The sequence below is a fragment of the Eimeria mitis genome, genomic scaffold, assembly GCF_000499745.2.
Source record: "Eimeria mitis Houghton genomic scaffold, Emh_scaff6572, whole genome shotgun sequence".
In the NCBI taxonomy this organism is placed as follows: Eukaryota; Apicomplexa; class Conoidasida; order Eucoccidiorida; family Eimeriidae; genus Eimeria; species Eimeria mitis.
In genome coordinates, this window is record NW_013574718.1 from 1 (window position 1) to 1353 (window position 1353).

The 1353-nt window shown below is 46.5% G+C and overlaps 1 protein-coding gene across 1 annotated transcript in view; it reads right to left on the reverse strand.

The window, feature by feature from the left end:
- Positions 1-858: 858 nt before the first annotated feature.
- Positions 859-1353, reverse strand: part of EMH_0088140 (uncharacterized protein) — a gene marked incomplete at both ends in the record, with an annotated part of 1881 nt that continues 1386 nt past the window's right edge. Inside the window, one exon of the mRNA XM_013501251.1 lies at positions 859-1186. Coding sequence (XP_013356705.1) covers positions 859-1186 — 328 coding nt within the window. The remainder of the gene's footprint in view (positions 1187-1353) is intronic.

Sequence of the window (1353 nt, forward strand, 5' to 3'; positions counted from 1 at the left end):
TATATATATATATATATATATATATATATATATATATATATATATATATATATTATAACCGCCATTTTAATATATTAGAAAAAACAAATCAGTGCATAATGCATGCGTTTACCGCATGCATATATTCCTTAATAAAAAATAAATAAATTTTTGTTGCTTTTTGTTTTTTTTATTTGTCTCCTTTTTACTGTCTCCTTTTAGTTGTCTCCTTTTTACTGTCTCCTTTCAACTGTCTCTCTTTGTGGGGTTTTTTTATGTGTCTCCTTTACTGTCTCCTCTCAGCTGTATCTCTGTTCTCTTTATCTATCTCCTTTTTTTTGTCTCCTTTCTGCTGTCTCCCCCACTGCTACTCTCCTGCTTGATGCCTATTGACACGCTGTGTCTGCTGCACTTCTAACTGTTTGCTGCTGCTGCTGCTGCTGCTGCTGCTGCTGCTAACAAACTGCTGCTGCTGCTGTTAACAATATGCTGCTGCTGCTGCTGCTGCTGGTGCTAACAAACTACTGTTGCTGCTGCTGCTAACAAACTGCTGCTGCTGCTGCTAACAATCTGCTGCTGCTGCTGCTGCTGCTGCTAACAAACTGCTGCTGCTGCTGCTGCTAACAATCTGCTGCTGCTGCTAACAATCTGCTGCTGCTGCTAACAAACTGCTGCTGCTGCTGCTGCTGCTGCTGCTAACAATCTGCTGCTGCTGCTGCTGCTGCTGCTAACAAACTGCTGCTGCTGCTGCTGCTGCTAACAAGTTGCTGCTAATGAGGAGTCTAGGGCAACTACAACCCAACCGGCCAGCGACCGCTTCAACAGCTGCAACTGCAGCAGCAGCAGCAGCAGCAGCAGAAATATGCTGTTTGTCTTTACTTATGTGCGCTTTCGTGCTGCATATGTCTTAGGAAAATCTATACCCCTCTCAGCGCAGCAGTCCGCCGCGCTTCGCAGCAGCAGCTGCTGCTTCAGCTGCTGCAGCAGCTGCTGCTGCTGCAGCTGCTGCAGCTGCTGCAGCTGCTGCTGCAGCTGCTGCTGCTGGTCAAGGAATGAGCGCGCCGAATACGCTGGAGTCCGCGCGCCTGTTAATGCTGCCACTCGCATTGCTGCTGCTGCAGCAGCTGCTGCTGCTGCTGTTGCTGCTGCTGCTGCTGCGGTTGTTGCTGCTGGCTGGCGATGAGCCAGCAGCAGGCAGAGCCCAGCGCTGCGGGTCGTGCAGCAGGTAGTAGGGGAACCACCCCTTTCTAAGGAGACAAAAAAAAACACACACACACAAAAGGAGACAGTTGAATGTCTACTGAATATATATATATATATATATATATATATATATATATATGTAAGAGAGAGAGACAAATATTTATATAGAGG